At 31.9% G+C, this 20,822-nt stretch overlaps 1 protein-coding gene across 1 annotated transcript in view; it reads right to left on the reverse strand.

Annotated features, from left to right (window-relative positions):
• The window catches only part of LOC111701433 (ELMO domain-containing protein 2), a 35,007-nt gene that overhangs the window by 6,879 nt on the left and 7,306 nt on the right, over positions 1 to 20,822 (reverse strand). Inside the window, exons 2-8 of the mRNA XM_023472716.1 lie at positions 20,124 to 20,206; positions 19,363 to 19,449; positions 18,841 to 18,978; positions 6,863 to 6,940; positions 5,880 to 5,970; positions 5,163 to 5,257; positions 1,567 to 1,635 (exon numbers count right to left, since the gene is read on the reverse strand). Coding sequence (XP_023328484.1) covers positions 1,567 to 1,635; positions 5,163 to 5,257; positions 5,880 to 5,970; positions 6,863 to 6,940; positions 18,841 to 18,978; positions 19,363 to 19,449; positions 20,124 to 20,206 — 641 coding nt within the window. The remainder of the gene's footprint in view (positions 1 to 1,566; positions 1,636 to 5,162; positions 5,258 to 5,879; positions 5,971 to 6,862; positions 6,941 to 18,840; positions 18,979 to 19,362; positions 19,450 to 20,123; positions 20,207 to 20,822) is intronic.

The following is a 20,822-nucleotide window of genomic DNA, read 5'->3' on the forward strand; positions in this document are numbered from 1 at the left end:
CTTATTAATGAGTTTTATCATACTCTTGCCTCTATACATATTTTGATGTTAGGTATTTTCCCGAAAGCAACTTCCCAAGAAACAATTTCCCAAGTTGCAACTACCCAAAATGTGCAATTTTCCAAGCGGGAACTTCCCAAAAATTTCCATTTTTTTTGCCCATAAGTATACCTTTCAAAACCAGTATCCTCTTTCCAATTCACTTTCAATTTCAGTATTCTCTTTCCAATTCCCTTCCAATTTCAGTATCCTCTTTCCATTTCACTTTCAGTTTCAGTATCCTCTTCCCCCTTTTCCATCACCTGTTTACCCCACCCCCCTATTCCAATTTGTTTGACTCCCTCTCCTTTCATCCATTTCAGTATCCCCCCTTTCATCCATTTCTGCATTATCTCTTCCATCCATTTCTGTATCCCCCTTTCATCAATTTCTATATCCCCCCATTCAACCATTTATGTATCCCCTTCCATCAATTTCTGTATCCCGCCTTCATCCATTTCTGTATCCCCCCTTCCATTTATTTCTGTATCCCCCCTTCCATCAATTTCTGTATCCCCCTTCCATTTATTTCTGTATCCCCCCTTCCATCAATTTCTGTATCCCCCCTCCCTTTCCAACACCTGTATCCCCCCACCCCCCTTTTCCCTCCGTTACAACACCTGTATTGTGCCTCTTTTCTCCTTAGATAAGACAATATTTACCCTGACAGGGGTACACTGTACAGTGAACCATTAATACTTTGTATTTTCTTCACGTAACCTTTTCTTTCTTAAAAAAAAAATCAACGAAAATCCGATTTTCAGCGGATTCTTAGCTATGTCCATACTTAAAGACACAATATGACTATACTAAATAAAGTCTCATCTTGGGTTTACAATTTGTAATTATCGACTTGGTAAAAAAAGGATATCTTGATATTTTCAAAATAAATTTTTGACTGGGTTAATCTAGAGAAACATATTCTCCCCTGTTTTCCAACCGATATCTCTAGTATGCCATGTTGTTTGCTCAAGTTTCTAGTATTATTCATTTACATAGTTCTAACAATCCTATATTCTCTTGTTTACAAACTACAATACAACCTTATACTTCTACATTTATATTTGTTTCTTTACTTTAAGTAATTTGTATTTTATGAATAAAAAAATACTGTGAGGTACTTTGCATACATCTAAACACAAAAGCAATTTTGTTTCCATTTCGTTGTCGTTGCTCTTTGTTTGAACTTTTTTTGGACCCATGAAAGTTATATTTATAAAACAGTATTCAAAAACATTTAATAGAAGCTCATCAGACAGAGATACATTTGAAAAATACTTTTCTGTAACAAGGTTTGTTGAAATAAAAAAATTTTAAATAAAAATCTAGAGTTTTTTGATTTTTCAAATCACACGTGATAACAGGGGAGGTTAATAAAATATCAGGGAATTTTTAACTAGAATATTTAATATTTTAACTTGAATATTTAAATTTTAATCGTCACAAAACTTAGTTTATCATCGCAATTCCAAATCTTAAAAAAAACGGCCAAAAAACCTATAAAATATAAAAAATGATAAAGCTTACCCGAATTTTGGGTGATGGGAATGTGATAGAATATGTTTGGCTGCACTACTATACTCTCGGGCAAAATATCTAAAAAAAATCATATCATATACTATGTACTCACTACTCATCACAATATTAAGTTATGATTTAAAATGATTGTCTTTTATTAAATTTACAAAATAAATATCTTTATTTACTTTTATTATATTTACAAAATATATGTGTTTATTTACTTTTATTATATTTACAAAATATATGTGTTTATTTACTTTTATTATATTTACAAAATATATGTGTTTATTTACTTTTATTATATTTACAAAATATATGTGTTTATTTACTTTTATTATATTTACAAAATATAAATGCTTATTTACTTTTATTATATTAACGGCTTCATGCAAATTAAAAAAGGGTTTCCTTAAACATATACAGGGTGTCCCACGAAACATGACGGGAGCTTGAATGTCGTCTTTGATTTTAGATATAGTTTTCTGCATTTATTTGTCAACCTTATTAAGAAAGTAAAATTCTTGAGATAAAAATCACAAAATATCACTAGTCCTCTAATATTTACAAAATATCACTAGTCCTCTAATATTTACAAAATACCACTAGTCCTCTAATATTTACAAAATATCACTAGTCCTCTAGTATTTACAAAATATCACTAGTCCTCTAATATTTACAAAATATCACTAGTCCTCTAGTATTTACAAAATATCACTAGTCCTCCAATATTTACAAAATATCACTAGTCCTCTAATATTTACAAAATACCACTAGTCCTCTAGTATTTACAAAATATCACTAGTCCTCTAGTATTTACAAAATATCACTAGTCCTCTAATATTTACAAAATATCACTAGTCCCCTAGTATTTACAAAATATCACTAGTCCTTATTTACAAAATACCACTAGTCCTCTAATATTTACAAAATATCACCAGTCCTCTAGTATTTACAAAATGGGGTCTGTCTTTTTTTGTACTTTTAATATTACCCGAGATATGAAGAATTTCGATCAGATTTCGACACTTTTTGTTTTATTTTACAAAATTGAAATCTGAACGAAATTCTTAATTTCTCCGGCAGTATTGAAAACAAGGCAGACCACATTTTGGAAATGCCAGGACTAGTATTATTTTATTGTTATTGTTTCAAAAATCATACATAGGTAGGTTGATAACTGAATGTGACAAATAAATTAAAAGTTGAAGGAATGTTTTTAAGTTAATCTTGCTACTGCCATCTTTCGTGGGACACCCTGTAGTTAAATTACTTAAGTGGGTCCCATAAGACTGTGGAATAGGAAGACGACAACATTTAATCAATCTTATGTTTATAAAATGTTGTTATAAAGCTAAAAGTAAATGAAAATCAAAGTTTGTGAAATGTGTCTGTGTTTCATGTTTATTGCACTATTTAATATTAGAACTTGAGTCTGTCTTTCTATTTCACAGATTTTTGGACCTTAATGTATTTTATTTGAAAATTATTATAAATAATCTTAGATCTATCAGGGCAACAAAATGAGGAGATATCTACAGGAAATAAGAGTAAAGGGAAGGGAAATTTCGCTGGTCATGGCATGAGAAAGCCAGGTTCACTGCTTTTCAGACAGGTTCCTTATTACACACGCACACTCTTTTGGTACAGACACACAACATGACTACAGTCAAGGAAAGTGCAGAAAAATGTCGTCAATTATAATTAAGCTTGGATTTAACGAGTAGGTTATTGTAAACTTTAATCAAATTATATTCTTTGCGTGAAAATTTGGCTGTTAGTGTTGACTTAAATTACATGTATATTAAACTTATTTTTAAGTAAACAATTAGCAAAAAACAAATGTACTCTCCTAGACTGTACAAATACCGAGATTTTTCTGTACTGAATACACAGACAGTACAACTTTCGGTTCCTTATCACACACGCACACTCTTTTGGTACGGACACATACACATGACGTTTCCGCCCCCTTGATATTTAGTGTAATAGGATAACATCAAAGCTATAGGGGGGGGGGGGGGCAACCTGCCCCCCCCCCTCCTCTAATTCCCGGGCAGGGAACTATGCATGAAACTGTGGATTGTTAAACTAGGAATTTTGCACACTTTTATTCTACTGCATTACCCCACCCCCCCCACTCTGCATTAATATACTTAGAACTACTACAACCCTTCATAGGGACAATTGGATAATTGAAAACTTTGAAACAGACTTCTTACAACTTTACTTCAACAGAATTGAGAATAAACTTATTATCATTTTCTACTTGTAAAAAATAAAGTCTTACAAAAAATAAAAAAATTATTTTTGTGTTGGAACTACATGAAGAGATTATACAAATGTATTATAATTATAATATTATATGTATCATATGAGAAGTCAGGGAAGGGGGGGGGGAGCAAAGTGGTATTTTAGGGAAAAGAATGAAAAATATGGTTTTCTATTTAGAGTTAGAAGTTAATTCTCATTTTTCCTAGTAAAATAGAGCAGTTGTTATTTATTTCAACTAGAACAGTTTTCCCATAGTTTAAATATATCTAAAATTATGAAAAGCAACGAGGAAGTACACTGTAAAGTCCTGAAGTTGAATGGTTTCAAGCGAAAACTAGAACATTCCAAATTATTAAATCATTCAAAAATGGCATTCTCGACCTTGGGACTTTTCTGTAAAAAGTTCATTTAATAAGACTTATTGAATAAAGGACTATTTTGATTTCACGAAAAATATTTGCGGGGAGCTACGCTGTCTATACCCCATCACCATAGTTTCAGTAGAAGTAAATATTTCCATTTACTGCTACAGCGCCGATGTAAGGATTTATCTCTAATTGGATAATGAGCTAGATAGAAAGGTTACCGCCATGAAATTTCTATTGGTTCAGAATAGACACCAAACACATGACTGAACCCTGATTGGATCAGGCGCTAATGGACTCGGCACACAGGAGTGCGCACACCCCAACATAATCAGCTATTTCTCCGTCAACAACCGATTTCAAGATTAATATTAACCCAAAGAGAATAGAATATATATATTAGAGGGGAATTTACTAGAAAAAAGTGTAAAACGGTAATTTTGTTGTACTGTTTCCACACTGCAGGTGTACTTCACATATTTGTGCTAAATAACCTTTTGGGCCCTGGAAAATCTAAAATTAATATTAAAAGAAAATCAAATTATGAAATAGGCTGGTTTCATAATTGACCAATGAACATTTCACATAGACTCTATGCCTTTCACTTTACAAACGATGATTTTCCGTTGTAACTATAAATAAAATGATGTTTTTTGTTCACCTAATTCATTATAAGTTTATTTAACAGCTTTAAAAAATTCGAAATTGAAATGGATAGTCAAGGGAACATACTGTATTAATGTACTCTACTGCATATAAATTTTGAAAATTTACATGATTTATACACTTTGAACTCCCTTTCAGGCCGAAAGGGGCTGAAAAAATTCATAACGAGAGATTGCTTAAATTCCTCTCTAATATATATTCTATTCTCTTTACATTAACCAGTCAACATGGTTTATTGGAATAAAAAAATTATTAAAAAAAATTATAATTAAAAAATTATAATAAAAAACCTTAACTTACATCAGATTTTGAAGACCAAGCATCCCCATTCCTCTAAAATCTGTTTTAGGGTCATCTCCTTGAAATCCTATAACTTGCCACTGTTTAGTCACTCTCTAAATAGAAGTAATAATTAGAATCCGGATCCATGGTTAGCTCCCTAGATCCGGATCCGAATCCAGAATGTAAAATGTCATTCAAAAGCATTGAAAAAAATTCTAGCTCTCAAAACAAAGGTTTTTTTTTGTCAACTTTAGATATATAATTAAAACCTAGAGAAACTAAGGGAAAATAAGACAAACTAGTAAAACTTTTAAAATAAGAATTCTAAAAAGTTGGATCCGGATCCAGATCAGTATCAAGATGAAAGCACTGATTGTTGTGATCAAATCTTTTAAAACATGGAATCCCCAGACACTGTAAGATGCAAACGGTCACCATTTCTGCTTTTTAAAAAGTTCAATTGTGTTTTCCGAGATGCTAATTTTGGAATAAGAGAATTGTAAACATGGAAGTGTTGACCGGTTCAACTACTTCTTCTGTTTGATAGATTTACACTGGATCAACTAGTACTGCTTTCATTAATTGCCAACTCTTAATTTCTTTGGTAAGCACTTGATTTAACTAAACCCAGAAATTACTTATGGAGATTAAAATTATGAATATAGTTGTTTCAACCGCTCATTATTAAACTTTATTTCTTTCAATTACAAAATTAAATCTAAGCGTGAAATTTACCTTGTCGAGATCTGTATTAGGTTGAAGAAGTCTCCAAAGTTCTAGTAGTTGAACTTCATGATCTAGTTTATTCTCATCATACGCCTCACATCTAGATAACAAGGTTTAAACCAGGGGTATATATTCCCACTTCATGATCTAGTTTACTCTCATCATACACCTCACATCTAGATAACAAGGTTTAAACCAGGGGTATATATTCCCACTTCATGATCTAGTTTATTCTCATCATACGCCTCACATCTAGATAACAAGGTTTAAACCAGGGGTATATAATCCCACTTCATGATCTAGTTTACTCTCATCATACACCTCACATCTAGATAACAAGATAACAAGATTAAAATTAGAGGAAGATCTAGCTCGTTCTCATAGTAACCCCCTCCCCTCTTACCAAAACACAAAAATAAAAAAGAAACCTTATTTGGAGGGGGGGAGGGACGGAGTGATTTTTGATAATGAATTTGAGTATTTGTCACAAACTCGAATTTTCTAATTCCTATATCTTTGTTGTTCTAGTGCTTCTATCTTTGAAACAAGTCCACAATTTTGCTAAAGAATTCTCTGATTTTTGGAAAAGGTCATTTGATTAAAAATTTAAAACATGGAAATTGAGACTTTGCCACAAACTCAAATTTTCTAGTCCCTTAGTATGTTTAACCAAATAAAATTTCAAACTAAGATAATTTGATAGAATTTATTGTTTGAAATATCAAAGGTCTACGACATTGAGTTAAAAAGATATAGGGATGAAAAAATCAGAGTTTGTGGCCAGAACTCTGTTCCTGTCTTTAAAAGCTTGCCGAATTAAGAGTACATTTTGAAATGCAACCAAGGCGTTTTCAATAATTTTCTACCCTGATATATTTGAAAGCTTTAAGATTGTAAATTAATGGTACTTGTTTCTTTTAATCTAACATGATTGTAACTGTATTTAGAGGGTAAACCAATGATGATATAAAGGAATACTAAGCAAAATTTACCTGAGAGTTTCAACCCTGTGCATAATCTGTCTATATCCGATCATATGCTTGAAACATGCTGACATAGAACTCACAAACCTGAAGTACGAGCAATTATTACGGGAGGCCGATTGGTGGGATTTTTGACAGTGTAATAGTAGGATAATAACAAGTTAAAATCATTCTGCGGAAATCCAGGGTTAATAAATTCTAGTTTCAAGAATTCGAGTATAAGTTTAACTATAGGTGAATTAATACTTCAATATTGTACTATTTATTTACGCTGTAAAATTTAGATTATCGAACTTTTTTTGGTCATTAATCAACTCAAGTTTTTTAATTTATCTCTTTAATTTCTGAATGCAAGGGGGATGGAACTCCACAATTCCCCATGCAAAATAGGGGGGGGGACGGGGTTTCACAATCCCCCATGCCAGGGGGGACACCACAATCCCAAGATGGTTCCTGAATAAAAACTATTTTGTTAAATATTTGAGAAGATGACTGAAATTAAAGGAATTCCTCCAAGGAGAAAATGTAGGGAAAGGGTAAGTATGAAGCATAGTTACTATATGGTTGACTGCTGTAAAAGGAAGTTTTTAATTATTAAACTTCGATTTTCAACCTTAATTACTTTTATACTTATCTATTTTTCTACCAATCACTCATTAATCTAATTAATGGACATAAATCAAAGCTACGATTGAAAATTTGCATTCATTTTTAATAGTCATTATTTTTTCATATGAAATGTTTTATTTATAACAACAGAAATATTAACATTCTTTCGATATTTCCGATAAATACATTTCCCTTCTAATACACTATGCTTCCACCTGAGTATCTCTTTTAACAAATAAAGGTTTTCAATACAATATTGCAAAAACTATAGCAAGCTCATAGCATTTCTTAAAGTGTCGTACTTTTCTCAGCAAGGGTAATAACTTAAAAATTTATTCTGAAAGCAAAACTTTTGCTTTAGATTTTTCTTGGCTTCAGGAACTTAATCGAGTACAGACTTTCAAGCTGACCGGGTTTAAGATCTTGTCTCGGGAAACCTGACCGGGTTTAACATCTTTAATTGGGAAACCTGCCCGGGTTTCACATTTTTTTTTATCGGGAAACCTGACTGGGTTTAACATCTTTTATCGGGAAACCTGACCGGGTTTAACATCTTTGATCGGGAAACTAATTCAAAGCAATTTTCCCGATGGCCTCTAACATAAATGAGATTTTGCTGTGAACAGAAAAAGAAACTGGCTCATCCTTATAATAACAGATTAAAGACACAACAGTTTTGGTCTCTGTTATTGTTGCAAAGTGTTCAATGTTTAATGTCTAAAAATATCCAAGTTTTGTTGTTATTATCAATAAATAATTAGAGTTGGTATCCGGGAATTATTTAGAGCTAGAATATTGATTAGGGTGACCTTTTTCTCTAACTATAGGCAAACATAATTATATTTAGGTTAAATATAAACATTCCAGAAAATATGATGCTATATTCATAAAAAATCTGATTGTTCAGCATATTTAAGGGACTGTTAATGTAATTTTATGCAACCCTTCATTAAACAGATTAAATACCTTATTTAAGACCTTTATTTAAGATAAAAAATCGTCGTTTCCATCTTTAAGTCTCCGAAGCATGGGCCCAAAAGTTTTTTTTTTACTTAAAATAATTAATTTTCAGACCATTTTTGCAATAGAATTAAGTTTGAAGTACTGTTTTATCTCGGAAATGGGCCTATAACGTTTTAAATGAAGGGTCACTTTTATGTTGTAAGTAACTTTATAGTTAATGAAAATCATTAAATTGTTTCTATTGTCTAAGTATTTTATTTGTATAAAAGTCGGTATTCTTAAAAAAATAAATCATAATTTTATCTATGTTTCCTTCAAATTATTCAAAAGCTATGATATACAGCTGAAATAAATCATAGGTTTATCTATGTTTCCTTCAAATTATTCAAAAACTATGATATACAGCTGAAATAAATCATAGGTTTATCTATGTTTCCTTCAAATTATTCAAAAACTATGATATACATAGGTTTATCTATGTTTCCTTCAAATTATTCAAAAACTATGATATACAGCTGAAATAAATTTCAACTTTGTTTGAAGTGTAACATAAAAATGAATAGCTTTAGGTAAATCAATTTAAAAGTTTGATGTCTACGAAACAGTTGTAGAATTCATGAAATAAAAATCAGGACTGCAACACAAATTATATTATGCCGCATCTTTCATAAAAAATTCGCATTTTTTAATGTTATCTGTCCCATGCTTCTATTGAATTTCAACAAAGTCATCTAATTTCTGGTTGTTTATTATGCGAACTACACTCTTCCGGTTTACTTCAACCATGGAAATTTTTCACACAAAAATATTCGTCTAACCGAAACAATGTTCTTTTGGCCTATAAGCAATGTTTATTTTACCTATAAACAGTGTTCATTTGACCTATAAACAGTGTTCATTTTACCTACAAACAGTGTTCATTTGACCTACAAACAGTGTTCATTTGTTCTACAAACAGTGCTCATTTGACATACAAACAGTGTTCATTTGACATACAAACAATGTTTTTTTGACCTATAAACAATGTATATTTGACCTATAAACAGTGTTCATTTGACCTACAAACAGTGTTCATTTGTTCTACAAACAGTGCTCATTTGACCTACAAACAGTGTTCATTTGACCTACAAACAATGTTTTTTTGACCTCTAAACAATGTATATTTGACGTGCCTAAAAAAAGAGTACATTTTTCCAACATCTGTAGCTATGAGCCGAATTATGTATTAGAACAAAAAATTAATATTTCGTCATGGATAACTCATGTTGAGAGGATTAAGAAAACTCTTTATTTCTGAAATTAAGTTAATTAATTCAAAAGTTCACTGCATAATATTGATTCCAACCCTCAAAAAAACTAATTCATAAAAGAACAGATAATGTCTTTACCCTAGTCCATAGACATTAGAACACAGGTACATAAAATATAAATTTCCGTTAAAGTGAAACATAAAAGTTGGCAACCAGGGTCTCAAGAGTTCAACTATCTAAGGTTTATAATCCCCTCTTTACACATAAATTTAATTTTATGTTGAATTTAAGATGTGAATTAGACCCCTGATGATTTCTTCATGGTTCTCACAACTCAAGTTTATATTTCATTTTCTCTAGATTACTTGTTCAACTATTTTTGTTGTTTGTTTTAGCTATTCAACTAAATCTTTTCTATGTTAGCTGAATATATTTTTGCAGGGTGCTCCATTCAACATGAAACACATGAGTATAATCGTTGCATGATCCAAATCAATAAAAGGATTTACCAGTCTAGTGTATGTGTACTACATTTCCATTTACTAGCACCAGCCGGTCTAGTGTAATCGTACTACATTTCCATTTACTTGCACCAACCGGTCTAGTGCATTTGTAGTACATTTCCATTTACTAGCACCAGTCGGTCTAGTGTATTTGTACTACATTTCCATTTACTAGCACCAGCCGGTCTAGTGTATTTGTACTACATTTCCATTTACTAGCACCAGCCGGTCTAGTGTATTTGTGCTACATTTCCATTTACTAGCACCAGCCGGTCTAGTGTATTTGTACTACATTTCCATTTAATAGCACCAGCCGGTCTAGTAAATGGATGTGGATAATTGCAACAACTTAAAAATACGAAAGCAATTTAGTAACAATAGTGAATATTGTTTTTGTTTTGTTTATTTGTTGTAAACATTGCTGGTGATTAAAGATATTTCGACGTTATTATCAAAATTCTCTGTTTAATGAGCTAATCTAGTAGCACCCTGTCTGCTATATACTGTATTTGAGAAACAATAAACCCAAGGAAGCAAGAAAAGTGTTGTCTATCAAAGTGTTGTAAGAAATTTACAAGGTCTCAGGGTTGGCAAATCACCTAACCATATATAAAGTAGTAACATATCTTTGGTTGAATGTTTTATGTATGTTTGAAACACTTTGATGTGTCCACAAAAGTCTTTGCCAGAAAGTGTTATAGAATGTTGCCAGCTTATATGCGGAACTTGTGAATTCTCATAATTCTGGCATACACATTTTTTCATTCTTTTTTAAAGACTTAAGTTTTTGTTAATTAAAATATAAATCGTAGAAAGCAATGAATCTTACGCTTGTCTAATTAAAAGTATAATGGATACAAATCAACTGAAGACAAAACAAAACTCAGCATGCAATATGCATCCGAAGAAGAGTAAAATATAATTGAAAAAAACCGATAGTATCCTAATCATTTTTGCGCAGCTACATTAGTTTTTAAAAGAGTACTTTGGTGAATCAGACATGTATCTATTTGAAGAGAGGGTCAATAGAAATTACCTCCCTAAAGGAATAAACTATTTTATTTGGTGTAAAGAATTGGTAAGTTATCTGTAATGTTCCAATTATCTTCCTGAATGCTTGCAGAACTATCAAGAATATATTCCTGCCTCGGAATATATAATGTTACAGGAGAAAATATTCGCACAATATCTTCTTTTGCATTCATGCATAACCAGGGACCCGAATTTATTGAATTTGAGCTATGCAGCTGAACTACCCACCATTGATTGCAATACTTAATTGTATTTCTGCGGTGTAGTTATCATCTATAGGCAAAGAGAATAGAATATATATTAGAGGGGAATTTAGTGAATCTCTCGGTATGAATTTTTTCAGTCCCTTTCAGCCTGAAAGGGAGTTAATAGTGTATAAATCATGTAAATGTTCACAAATTATATGCAGTAGAGTACATTTATACAGTATGTCCCCTAGACTATCCATTTCAATTTCGAATTTTTTAAAGCTGTTAAATAAACTTTAAAATGAATTAGGTGAATAAAAAACATCATTTGCTTTATAGCTATAATGGAAAATCATCGTGAAAGGCATGTGAAATGATCATTGGTCAATTATGAAACCAGCCTATTTCATAATTTGGGTTTCTTTTAATATTAATTTTAGATTTTCTATAAAATGATGTTCCAAGGTTCAAAAGGTTATATAGCATAAATATGTGAAATACACCTGCAGAATTGAAACAGTACAACAAAATGGCCGTTTTATACTTTTTTCTAGTAAATTCCCCTCTAATATATATTCTATTATCGTTGTGAACTAAATACAGATATAGTTGGTCCTTCTTCCACCAACCTGTGACTTTAGATTACAATTTTACCTACAGGATGTCCCAATAAATATGGGAATTCAGTGACAAATTTGAGATTGACTTTGTTAAAAATTAGAACTGTTAAAACCGGATTTCAAAACCCATAATATTATTATGTCTGCTAGAGTTTATTATAAAAAAACAGTAAATGGCTCTAAAGATGTGTCTTTAATGTCTCTGCAAGGTAAACAGTAAAAACCAATTTTCTCTGTTAGTATACTATAATTTTCTTGTTTTACTTAGAACAACCGTATGCAGTCAAAACTCTAAATCAAAGAACTACACTTTTTTCTAGTAAATTCCCCTTTAATATATATTCTATTATCGTTGTGAACTAAATACAGATATAGTTGGTCCTTCTCCCACCAACCTGTGACTTTAGATTACAATTTTACCTACAGGGTGTCCCAATAAATATGGGAATTCATTGACAAATTTGAGATTGTCTTTGTTAAAAATTAGAACTGTTAAAACCGGATTTCAAAACCCATAATATTATTATGTCTGCTAGAGTTTATTATAAGAAAACAGTAAATGGCTCTAAAGATGTGTCTTTAATATCTCTGCAAGGAAACAGTAAAAACCAATTTTCTCTGTTAGTATACTATAATTTTCTTGTTTTACTTAGAACAACCGTATGCAGTCAAAACTCTAAATCAAAGAACTATTTCAAATACTATGTCGAAATCGCCAATCAATTCCCATTTTTATTGGGACACCCTGTATCTAACCATGAAGTTTTCGCTTTTTCTCTTTTGTCGGCGAATAACAAGCTTAAAAATTGTTGAATTATGGACTAAAAAGTGATTAAATTCAAATTGAGAAACTTAGTTAGCCTAGGGTGAGGGTTCAAAAAAAAGGGGTGGTCAGGGTTGATTGACATTTCTAACATAAAAAGTGCAAATTACAAAACCTACAGCTGCATTTTTTTGGTTCTCAGGAGAACAGAACAATCAAGGAGCTCTTATTTAGACTTTTTGCTGTGTGCTTAATTATTCAGATCCTAGAAAAGCATATCCAATATGGCAGTTTCCCAGAGGGGTACATTTATAATTTGAGGATTCACAAACATTTATCATTGTGGTTTTGAACAACGCGGACTATAACAGCACATTATTAGGATTAAGATAATTATTGCAGCATAAGTGTGAATATCTGAGAGTCCATTAATAAACCCAATTCATTGTCCAGCCTCAGCTAGTAGTATGTGCCCTGAATTCTCATCTCAAATACTGGTTGGATAATTCTGCTTACAGCAATTTGTAGATTTGAGAATAGAAATACTAGGTTGCTAACTAGTAACAGCAGATACAGCTAGGGCTGGGAACATTACTACGTTTTACAGTTAGTTAAATTAATTTTACAGATAGCTCCATCGATCATTAAACATTCTTTTTGTTAAAGAGCTGAATTTTCCAACTTCTCCGTGTAAAAAATTCCGTTTACTATGCGAACTTTACTCAGCCATACCCATAGAAGGATTTTAGTTCTTTGTTGAAAAAATATATTTTAGTGAACGTTGGGTTAAGCATAAATTCAACCAAAACTTCCCATCCTTTTTTTGACCAAATTTGACATTAATTTTGAAAAACCTTTAACAGTGTAATGCCCAGCCCTAGATACAGCCGAGAAGCTAACATCTTCTGGATTAGGTTTAAGCCAACCAATCTCAGACAATTGCTTGAAACTTAGCTTGGTAATATCATAAATCTTAGGTTTCATTAAACCTGAAACATTACTGCGGATTAATATTTTCAACATTTCTAGAGTTGCATGATAATACTTTTGATGACGTGGTTCTAGGTTCTTACAATAGAAGTCTCTTTGGATCAACAACTATACAAACAATCATAGACAAGTTACTAATCTATAGTCAGGGGTATTAGACTCATTTTTAATCTTTTCAAAAATCTATTATATTTTATGACAGTCTTTAGTTTTAGTCAAGTATTTCAAACTAGGCTTTTAAGGGCGCTTCACGCCCATCTTCTATTTAAATTGTGAACATGTTCTTTTTGTTTACATTTTAAAACAAAGAAAAAAATTTCACGGATTTTCAAGAATTTAAATTTATTTACAAAATTAAAAACTTTTAATACACATTTTTTTTAAATTTTATCATTCGTAAACCTTTCCTGTGGTCACGTGATGTTCCACAAAAAAATTGGGCCCAATCGGTTCAGCCGTTTTGACGTTTATTGGATACAAACAAACAGACAAACACCAAAACAGACAGACAAGCCAAATTTATATATAGATGTGAAAAATAGAATTTTCATGAAGGATCGAATTTTCTGCTGTAAGAATTACAGTCAAAATCACGGCCTGCATATAGAAATGCTTCTATCTACCGATCTATACTATTCTGGGCTAACGTACATGTAATTTTGTGGGTGTGCTCCACAGCTGTTATATCTGAGTGGACCCTAGTTTTTTTAACCTCTGCACAAGTTTTACCCTAACAAATTTTCATTCTGGCTATCATTCATTCTTTAAAAAATAATTTGTACTTTTAAAAAGTTTGAAGTGAAGTTCAGGGTCCAAATTAGAGATGAACTTTGGTAAATCGTGGGCCCTGGAGTAAGCAGAAATGAGATACTGTATCTGAAATCTTGTGATAATAACATTGCCTCCAAAGAGTTGGTAGCATCAAAAGCGCATTATTTTGAATTTAAAAATGTGGTGTGCTGTTTTGGAACCTTAAGAATTGACAGAGATATTGAGAAATTTGTTTAACATTCAAAATATTAAATATAACTAAGCACGGCCCGCTTATATGTATGCTTCTATCTACCGATCTATACTATTTTGGGATAGTGTACATGTAATTTTGTGGGTGGGCTACACAGCTGTGATATCTGAGTGGACCCTAGTTTTTTTAAAGGAAAATTTTAAAACCTCTGCACAAGTTTTACCCTAACAAATTTTCATTCTGGCTATCATTCATTCTTTAAAAATTAATTTGTACTTTTAAAAAGTTTGAAGTGAAGTTCAGGGTCCAAATTAGAGATGAACTTTGGTAAATCGTGGGCCCTGGAGTAAGCAGAAATGAGATACTGTATCTGAAATCTTGTGATAATAAAATTGCCTCCAAAGAGTTGGTAGCATCAAAAGCGCATTATTTTGAATTTAAAAATGTAGTGTGCTGTTTTGGAACCTTAAGAATTGACCGAGATATTGAGAAATTTGTTTAACATTCAAAATATTAAAAATAACTAAGGTTGTTTAAATCTTTAAAATCCCCAACAATATTTATGATACAAAGAAGGAGGCTAAATTAAGACAAATTTCAGTCCAGGGTCCAATGTCTTACGTACTGCATAACACCCCAGCGAAATAATTACATTGAACCTTGACTTTGATATATCCATTCTATTATATATCCATGGTCATAATCATATCGGCTAAATAATAAGGATTTTCTTGAATTGAATTTTTCTTTTATTTTTTTGGGGGTTGAGTTATTGAATTATTATGTTCTTCTCTTTCTCATAAACTTTGAAAATTCTGAATTTGTTATCTTGAGAGTTTGTTTTCCCTCAGCTCCTGGGATTGGATTGTTATAAATATTGGTTTTACTGCTTTTATTAGGACTGGAGTTTTCTTGCAAAACCTCTGCAACAATGGACGTCACAGAGTTCTCACAAAACATTAAATTGAATTTGGACAAAACAGAATCAATGTTTTCAGATAAGGAACAATTAAAGGAATTAAATGGAAAATAAACCATGGCTTCATGAGTATCCTCCGTACACCAAAATCAAACATTAAAATATTTTTATAACATTTTTATGGGTGTTGAAAACAGAACTGGAAACCAAAATATGCTTGCTCATAAAAAAACTGCCAGCCTTTTAACAATTACAACCCTTAAACTGAAGCTAGAAAAAATATACAGACTAAGGCTTTGAAAAAATATAAATTAGTGATGGTAAAACCAAAGGCCAAGACAGTGCCATTTGCCATCTTTCAATATCGACCAGGTTTTGAAAATTGATGCACAATAATCCTAATGGGAGAATTATAAACAAGCCCCAGGCTCCAGTGTCAAATAACCAAATATGTTCTTGACACTGTCCTAAATGGTGTGCAAGACAAGCATAAAACTACTGATGATTGTGTAATGGGTATAGAATGTCTATGGTTCCAGTCTGCTGAGGTTGAATTTGCATATAAATGGAATTCCAGCACCAATCCAATTAAGATTCTCCTTTCTCAACTCTCCACCAGGAATACATGAATCTTTCCTAGGATTTCCTGGGGAGTTATACTTTAAATCATTATATACCAAATTCATGGAACATTTGCAGAATTTCCTGGGGAACTATACTTTAAATCATTATATACCAACTTCATGGAACATTTGCAGAATTTCCTGGGGACTATACTTTTAATCATTATATACCAACTTCATGGAACATTTGCAGAACTTCCTGGGGAACTATACTTTAAATCATTATACACCACCTTCATGGAACATTTGCAGAATTTCCTAGGGAACTATACTTTAAATCATTATACACCACCTTCATGGAACATTTGCAGAATTTCCTAGGGAACTGTACTTTAAATCATTATACACCTTCATGGAACATTTGCAGAATTTCCTAGGGAACTATACTTTAAATCATTATACACCACCTTCATGGAACATTTGCAGAATTTCCTAGGGAACTGTACTTTAAATCATTATACACCACCTTCATGGAACATTTGCAGCATTTCCTGGGGAACTATACTTTAAATCATTATACAACACCTTCATGGAACATTTGCAGAATTTCCTGGGGAACTATACTTTGAATCATTATACACCACCTTCATGGAACATTTGCAGAATTTCCTAGGGAACTGTACTTTAAATCATTATACACCACCTTCATGAAAAATTTGCAGAATTTCCTAGGGAACTATACTTTAAATCATTATACACCACCTTCATGGAACATTTGCAGCATTTCCTGGGGAACTATACTTTAAATCATTATACAACACCTTCATGAAAAATTTGCAGAATTTCCTGGGGAACTATACTTTAAATCATTATACACCACCTTCATGGCACTTTTCCAGGATTTCCTAGGGAACTATACTTTATATCATTGGTAAACTGTTCTTGAACATTGGCCGATTTCTTTAAAATCGGCAGATTTTTAACACTTGTTCACCAACTTTTTTCTCCATCCAAATTCGAAATTAGCCTAATCCCAATTGGCTCTAAATTATACTTTTCATACAGCACCCCTGGGTTATATTAGATCCTGACAAACTTACTAACAAACTACTAGTTAAGACAAATTATTTTTAAATAAATGTTGTCTGTTTACAATAAATGAGTTCTGTCGTCTAGTCCGCTAGTAAAGAATGAAGAAAGTAAAAAAAAACCAGTTCCCTCTCACCTTACTTCTTAATCTTCTGGGTAACCACTTACAATGGAAAATAAAATATTTCAATAAACTCTTGTTTTAGGGTCTTTTATCATAATTCTAAGTGACCCTCCATTTGCAGAGAGACATGCCTGATTCACAACCGTTCCACTGAAACATAAATCTGGCCAATAAGTGGAAAAAAATGTACATTTTCTGACTGGAAGAGTGTTTAATTCTGATAATTAACATCTTGTTTTTGAAGCAAGAACTCACAAGTCGGTGGATGGTTACTTAAAATAACATTAACAGACTAACAGTCCCACTTTTAGGAATAATTTACTTAAATATAATATAGTTTCATGTTTTCCAGAACTTTATAAAACATATTTTCTTTCTTCTTTTCAATTGTCAAGTCAAGAAGTCGGGCAGAGGAAAAATAAAAACATATTTTCTCAACTTTTCCCTTCAAACAGAAAGTCATTCTTAAAAGTCACAACCATGAAAAAGGAAATCTATTATTACTATATTTTGATGTTGGTAATTTTTTTCTTCATTTTTTGTGCGTCAACTTGATTTATGGAGAGGTTCAAACCTTTTCCCGACCCAATTTGCATTTCTTTTTTAAGTTCTTAGATAATGAATTGTATTCAAATTTTGTTTGGACAAAAAAAAATTAAAAATGTTATCACCATTTTAACCAGATAATAATTCTTTTCCCATAAAAATTGAGTGACGTAACACCTCAGCGCAAATTCATTTTTATAAAGAAAAAGGGAATTTTATAAATACAATACAATATGCAATGGTACCTAGAAAACTGTGCAACTTTTAAGGCAACTTTTATAACTTTCAATAGTCCAATGCAGTGCTTAGGATCCATTTAATTTTGATGCGAATCCGGATCCGGATCCTGCATCCGCACTGGAAAGAAATGGATCCAGGTCATATCTTTACTGATTCACTGTATATTTTAAACAAAAAATAATTTTCAAATTTTTGATTAAATTTTTTTCGCATATTTTATCCTAAATCTTGATGAACCATTCAGAAATGAGGAAATTTTTATAATCTCTCTTTTTTTCAAAAATTCAGATTTGGGTTTTTGTAGTAAAAAAGAAGTTATTTTTTACAGTTTTTGGTTGATATTTTACCCCTTGGATCCGGATCCGTGGATCCGCATATTTTTGCGGATCAGGATCCAGAAAGCCAAAATCTTTCGGATCCAACGGATCCGGATCCTAAGCAATGAAATGAACGAAAAAAACAGCAATTGTTGATAGAAATACAGCTGCTTTTCAAAGTACAATTAAACTGGTTTACAACAACATCAAATACACATAAAACTGCTTAAACGTCGTCTTCCTACTCCACAGGTTTATAGTTCCCACAGTATCCCTCTTGTAATAATAATAGATAAAAGAAACTTACTGTCTATGAAGATCTGGTTTAATTGATTTTGTTTTCATGATACTGTTTACAGAATCCTCGATAAACTTCTTCGTCTCCTGCTCCGACAAGTTGGTCTGGGTGTCCAGGTTGGAGAGGATGACGCTAATCTGCTTATTCCTGAATAATTTTTTTTAAAATTCTTTTATTTTTCTAATGATGTAAAAATGAATTTTTTGAAAGCTAAATTAAAGGATTTTTTACGGTTTGTGGCAAATTTTTGAACTAATTGAAAGAGAGGAATATCAATTACTCAAAATTTCATACTACAAAATAAAAGTCTTTTTTTTTCATTTATTTAATCAATAATTATGAATGAATTTTTTTATAACAAAACCTATCAAGATGTTTTTTATGTTCAAGATGGCGGAATCAACATTTAAAAGCTTGCTCTTTTTTTCTTAGAACATATGTGCTTAATACATAATTTATAATACGATTTAAGAATCAATTGTTTCCAAAACTATTGGTTTGGTTTGAGATTGCATTGGCGGGAAATAGTACCTGGATAGTTTAAGTGATTGTTCCACCGCTAGGGTTCTCTGTGCTCCTGCTGGTTCACCATAACAGACTCGCTGCAGCTCGCACAGTCTGCTCAAACAATAAAAACACTTCGTTTCAGAGATTATGAATTCCTACTCATTTGCCCAAAAAACATATCAAGGGAATGTAAACACAAGTTCAAGTGACCCTCTATTTAAACAGTGCCATGTTCGATTTACAATGGTACCCTTTGGCCTTAAGACCTTTGACTAAGCAAAAGTGATTTTCCTACTGAACATTGATTATGTTCAATTGCCCGGTTTCTCAAAGCGCGCACTTGCGGATGTTGCAGAGGAGAAAGAAGAAAACTGAAGTTTAATGATGATTATGACACTTAAAAAATAGCATCTTTTATAGAAATTTGATTTCATGAATTGAATACCTGAATGCAAGGTTATTTAGAAGTTCGTTAGCAGTCCATTTAAAGAAAATGCAATCTATATTTAATTTTCTCATTTGGGCCAGGGCAGCCATCCCTTCTTTGCAAACTCCAATTTAAATAAATTCTGTATGAAAAAGGTCGAAGGAAGTTCCAATAACTACCTAAAGAGTTGGTTGGAACACAAGTACCACAGTTCCAATAAATCTTTAAAGAGTTGATTGGAACATAAGTACCACAGTTCCAATAACTGTCTTTAGAGCTGGAACACAAGTACCACAGTTTCAAAAAATTTAAAGTTGTTCCATATAAACCACAGTTCCCCTGTAAGTGTTTGATGTTCCTTGTGGTTTGTCTAAGGAACCATTTGACCAAGGGTCTGAGATACCAGAGTAGCATTGAAACTGTTCGGGTAATCCAATCCATCTGAAAATATAAGATATCAATTGGTTATAATCATTACTCTTAAAGGGACTGTAAACGTAATTTTAAGTGTCCTTACATTGAAAAGAGTGTCACTCCTAATTCACAACGGTACCCTTAAAATATTTATCCAAGTAGCCATGAGGAAGATATCGCCGTTATTTAAAATATTCTGTTAATTACGTTATTTGTTTCTGCTGCATAAATAAAATCCACAAGTCACTTTTACAGAGAAACCACAATCATAAATTATCAATTTTAGATAGGAAAACAAGGATACTTTCATAATTTTTAGGTTTAAAAGGTACCACTGTGAATGGGACTGACATAAATGCCCCTCTTTATATAAAGCGTCACTTAAAACCACGTGGAAAGTCCGGAGGGATGTGATTGCAAAAATATAAAGTAATAACAATAATAAACTTGACCACAAACCTTAAAATAAGACAAAAAACTAAACAAATAAGTTCTCTGTCGAATTATCAAAACATTTTTTCAGTTCACAGCCATATATTTTGTTAAAATATGGAGCTGCCTACTGTCTGGTAATTTACTATATATAAATAACCAGCCAACCATATTAATCGTTCACGTCGAATGAAAAATTGATGAAAAAATT

Source organism: Eurytemora carolleeae, unplaced genomic scaffold (genome assembly GCF_000591075.1).
Source record: "Eurytemora carolleeae unplaced genomic scaffold, Eaff_2.0 scaffold361, whole genome shotgun sequence".
Taxonomy (NCBI): domain Eukaryota; kingdom Metazoa; phylum Arthropoda; class Copepoda; order Calanoida; family Temoridae; genus Eurytemora; species Eurytemora carolleeae.